The sequence below is a fragment of the Macrobrachium nipponense genome, chromosome 40, assembly GCF_015104395.2.
Source record: "Macrobrachium nipponense isolate FS-2020 chromosome 40, ASM1510439v2, whole genome shotgun sequence".
Classification (NCBI taxonomy): Eukaryota; Metazoa; Arthropoda; class Malacostraca; order Decapoda; family Palaemonidae; genus Macrobrachium; species Macrobrachium nipponense.
Genome location: NC_061101.1, coordinates 43,895,440 through 43,900,439, shown reverse-complemented (window position 1 = coordinate 43,900,439; position 5,000 = coordinate 43,895,440). Strand labels below are relative to the sequence as shown.

General features: G+C 44.3%; 1 protein-coding gene across 2 annotated transcripts in view; it reads right to left on the bottom strand.

Annotated features, from left to right (window-relative positions):
• LOC135212121 (barH-like 2 homeobox protein) overlaps window positions 1–4,486 on the bottom strand; it is a 24,740-nt gene extending 20,254 nt beyond the window's left edge. For both annotated transcript variants that reach the window (XM_064245519.1, XM_064245520.1), the window contains exon 1: window positions 2,898–4,486. In XM_064245519.1, the coding sequence (XP_064101589.1) occupies window positions 2,898–3,621 (724 nt within the window). In that variant the 5' untranslated portion in view covers window positions 3,622–4,486. The remainder of the gene's footprint in view (window positions 1–2,897) is intronic.
• Between the last annotated feature and the right edge of the window lie 514 nt (window positions 4,487–5,000).

Here is a 5,000-nt window from a genome sequence, read left to right as displayed (position 1 = left end):
GACATATCTTAAGTTACTCTGGAAAAAGATGACATCAATATCATTTGAAGATAAAAGCAAAATGTCCTATCATATAGTCACCATTCGCTGTGAAAGTTCCCACATAACTTTTCTACAAGTCAGTATTCTCCTATACTGTAATGAAATGAAAGGCAAGCAGGGACACAACAAAACAAAAAGCGCTCTTGTGACACTGACGTAGTATATTCAAAGGATCTCTACCTCAAAGTACTAAGTGCAGATAGAGTACCTCAAGAGATTGGGGTTAGACTTTGGATTCTAAGATGAAATTAAGATCTTCAACTCTTTACTGGGTTACAAAAAGATTATAGTTTTCTTGTTTAGGTCCGAACCCTTAATGAATGGGTATACTTAAATGTATATCTATATATGTGTGTCTGTGTGTGTGAGTGTGTACATTTCTGATGCTTTTATAAGGGTGATATTCATTGCCCCATAGCCTTCCCATCCTCATCCCCCCCCAACCTATTATTTACCCCACGAGGCGTTGTTAACCACTTTACACCTGCCTGGACCGGTGGGCGGTATAGGCCGGGAGCGATACGCAATCTAGCAATCGGTAACCGAGCGGTGCATCACCAGACCACTGCGACCACTTTAGATGATTGTACCTTATACGAGGGTGATAGCGTGTTCGCCAGCCATATATATATATATATATCATATATATATATATATATATATATATATATATATATATATATATATACACACACACACACACACACATATATATATATATCTATATTATATATATAATTATATATATATATATATATATACTATATATACCTAATAATACATATATATACATATATATACATATATGTAAAATATATATGAGTGTGTGTGAGTGTGTGTGTTTGTTTATGATTACGAATATCTTTAATAATATTAGGGTGGCAATGATCAATGAGACGTTATTATTACTATCAATTAATGAAAAAGAACGTTAATTGTGCGTTATTTGGTTTCATTATGACCAACGACAAACACGCTACTTCCGTTATTATTGTCATTATTTTTATTAGTATAAATGTTGTTGTATTATCGTTATTTAATGCTCTTGAACCCTTAAAATTATTATATTTATTGTTTTTAAGAGCAAAATCCTGATTTTCGCTTGTATATTCTATGATACTTTCTCGTTATGTTTAGTCTTCAAGTATTCAGTACCTATTAAGGTTCATGATATTCGTTACTTTTAGTCTTCTGCTTCATTTTTTTCAAAATGCATTCTCTCTCTCTCTCTCTCTCTCTCTCTCTCTCTCTCTCTCTCTCTCTCTTGGTTATTTCCTAATTTACCTTTGTAATCAATGAACTTTGCACATAGTTTTTTGATGATTTATTTAATAACATTTTCTACATTTACTGAGCTCGATAACCTGCCCTGAGTTCACCTGGTTGCTGGCGATGGAATTTTACAATCATCATCATCCTCCACGTTCATTTTGGGGGTCATCTTATCGGTAGGTCTTCGCTTAGTCATCGAGCGGGCCATATTTTATTTTTTGGTTATAGTTTCTAGTGAAATTAATTTTCGGGGCGTGACTATCTTTTAAAGCAAGCACATGAAATTTGGTGAACGCACGCTCAAATCATGTCTATGGTGCAACGCAAGATGGAATGTTATTCCATCTTGGTGCAACGTTTTAGAGAAATAATCGAGTGTTAGGTATATAACTCGAATATGAGCGGCGATGTATCTCATTGAACGTGGCATTACACTTACAGTAACTCTGGATTTTAACAAACAGCATAACTCCAGGTTAATGATTTTCCGGACCATTCAAAACTAAAGCAACTTTGATCTATTTCTACGGAACTCAGTTTTCGCGAAGTTAAGGCAAACGGTGCCTTATATCTCGTCGAATGTACCTGGTCCTAATTACCAGAATAAAGAAAGGCTATTTATTCATCAATTGAATTTTTCTTGCCTAACATTTCGTTTTCCTGACAGAAACGCTCGGAAAGTTTTCACAATGAAGAGGGCCATTTTCACCTTCTCTTATCTAAGCACCATACATGCTAAAGATGTTTACCCTTAAAAGAAGGATGTCTCGGGATTATAATTAACGGTCAATACCTAAAGGAGGATGTGCTGAAGTCTTCATTAAAAGAAAATAAAAAAATAATAAGTCCCTCACTATACGGCGGACATCCCGAACGAGCTACAAGATGGCGTCGAGAATCAAACGATCATTTTCTTTTTATCGAAATCTCGATTAGTCATTATCCTATATTATGTGCTCACTCAATCACTCACTCACATGTTCACTCTGTTGTCTTTCTCAGGGCTCAGTCTTACCCACTGTCAATTCCACTATAGCAGGAATGCAAACTTTTAAGTATTATAAGTAAGGAAAAATTGACCAGTCGCACACCGTCGCATAACCTTATGTTAAGTATACTTTTGGGCGTGTACTGTAATGCTTATTATGTTTTATTCTATTCCAGTAGACATTTTCAGAAATTGCATTTCCTCCAGTATGATTTTATAACTCATTTTCAGTAAGACTGGTCTGATGTCCATTATTTATTCAAACGTAAGCAGGCATTCTTTAAAAAGAGGGTCATCTTGAAAATGGATTCCTTTAAACAAAATTCAGACAATTTTGAATATTTTACAAATCTAAGACGACTCTTCAACTCAATATAAAGTATTGTATTAAAATCAATGTAATCCTAAAACTGCTAAAAATGGAAAGATTATAATATGGAAGCTGAGGAATAACCTTTCTAGTGCAGCATTGAGGTTACTTATCTTACTGTTAAGGTGAACCGACTTGTAGAGATCACTCATGCGCTCATTGGTGCCACCCAATGTCCTCTCGGTCAGACTCAGTAATCAAGAAGAAGAAAGCAACGATTCTCACCTGTGGAACTTGGCTGTGAGTGTGCCGGGTTGGCGCCGGAGGCGGCCGAGTAGGGTGACCCTGTGTCGTCCAGTTTCCTCTTCTCCCCAACGACCGGTCCAGGCAGAGGCCCCTGGGCTTCCAGGGACGTGCTGGCTTGGGCGTGGTTGTGCCCGTGGGCGTGGCTGTTCGGCGTCTGAGCCGGGCTCTGGACGTGGGCGTGGCTGTTTTGATTGTGTGCGTGAGTATTCTGAGGGCTGAGGTTGGTGAGGGCGTGTGGTTGAGCATTGTAGTGGGCGGGTTGGGGCGGTGTGGGCGTCGATGGGTGCGTCGCGTTGTTGTGATTGTGTGGCAGAAGGGTCATGGTGTGCTGTGCCCCCGACGATCCCGTGGGCTGATGGAGGCTCGTGGGCGTGGCCAGAGAATCGTGGTAGTCTCTGCTGTTTGTCGTAGCCGATGGAGGCAGCAGCAGGTCGCCAGGTAAACCCAACATGACCTGGATGCTATGGAAGCCTCCCGCCCCTCCCCCACCTGGACCTCCTCCACCGCCACCCCCTCCACTTCCTCCTCCTCCTCCTCCTCCTCCTCCTCCTCCACCCGCCCCTCCACCGCCACTGCCACCTCCTCCACCACCTGCGTTGACTCCACAAGGTCCTCCTCCGACGCCCTTACCTGGCGTGACGTTGCCATTGACTCCGACATTGCCAGAGGGCGCGCTGGCCGCCGAATTTGGCTGCCCGTTCATGTCGGTCGCGTCGCCTGCGGCAGCTCTCGGCAGAAGGGAGCAACGGGAACGCGGGGAGGAATGACAGCCTCCGAAGAAAATAGTGAATAAGTTCCGTACTCTCAAGACACAAGAGTGCTCCTCACGCACAACTCCTCAAAAACTAGGATTCCCGTTCCTTCTTCTTCTTCTCTCTCTCTCGCTCTCGCTCTCTCTTCCTTCTTTAATTCCAGTCACATCGAATCAATTTCCTAATGGGGCTGTTGCGATGCCAATTACGCCAGCAGAAGTGCTGCGGTGGTGTCCGTAATTGGCTTCAATGGGGCTGGCACAGCAATGCTAAGTGAGGGTAATCAGCGCGCGTGTAGGGCAGCGGTAGGCTCGAATAGGAGGCGAGAGTAATCAGCGGTAATAAAGTGACGGCGCCGGTTAGGATCCCCCGGCCACACGTACGTATGTCCGCGCCCGGCGACAACAAGAGCCAATGGGCCTCAATTGCTGCCCCCCGCCTCACAATCCCCGAAAATGTTTGCTAACGAGAACAATGGCCCGGTAATCACCATTCGCAGCTTTCCGCGGGCCGACTCAATTCCGTCCAGGCTGGAGGGGATAAACTAGGCTCAATTGGTCTCTGGCTTCCACTAATTTAGCCAGGAAGGCAAAGCGCTCAGATCGACTCGATCAAATCTAACCCCAAACTTTTCTTTATATACGGCAATTATCCTCGTTAGGAGTTGGTTGCCCCGCCCAGAGGGACGTCAGCCAATGCCCAGGTCCTGAGTGGCACTGCTGCCATCTTGGGACCCGACCTCCAACCAATGAGCTTGGAGGAAGGTCGCTCTGGCACTCGCGGCGTGCCACACCCTGTGCACCAATCAGGACGCTTCTTTCTTGAGAGCTGCTCTTGATGTACCAATTACAGTGGACATACTGCCAAGGCGGCGACCAATCGCAGAGGGTGGTCGCCCCCATGATGACGTCATCCACACGTGCAGCAGAAGCAGTAAAGATCTCTCTCTCTCTCTCTCTCTCTCTCACCCCTATGATGATGGCGGTGGCGTGGAACTTCCAAACCAACAACTTGTTGCATTTTGTCTTTGCAAAGGCGAAAACCTCCTCCTCCTCCTCCTCTACATTTGTTTGGCCCTTTCTCTGAAAGTAAAATCCTCTCGGGCGTTGCTGCAGGACCAAGAATTTCAACCTGCAACCTGTAGAGGCAAAGGGGCATTTTTGCAGGCCGTGGAAAGCGCTTCCCAACAAAAGAAATTCAAGAAAACGCTGCCGAGACACAGAGTGAAGACGCGGCCTTCCCTCCCACAACTGCGGGCTGGAGGGTTATTATTCTATTAAAGCGCCATTACCCCTCTATTGTGTGTACCAGCCCTGCCCTCTCTCTCTCT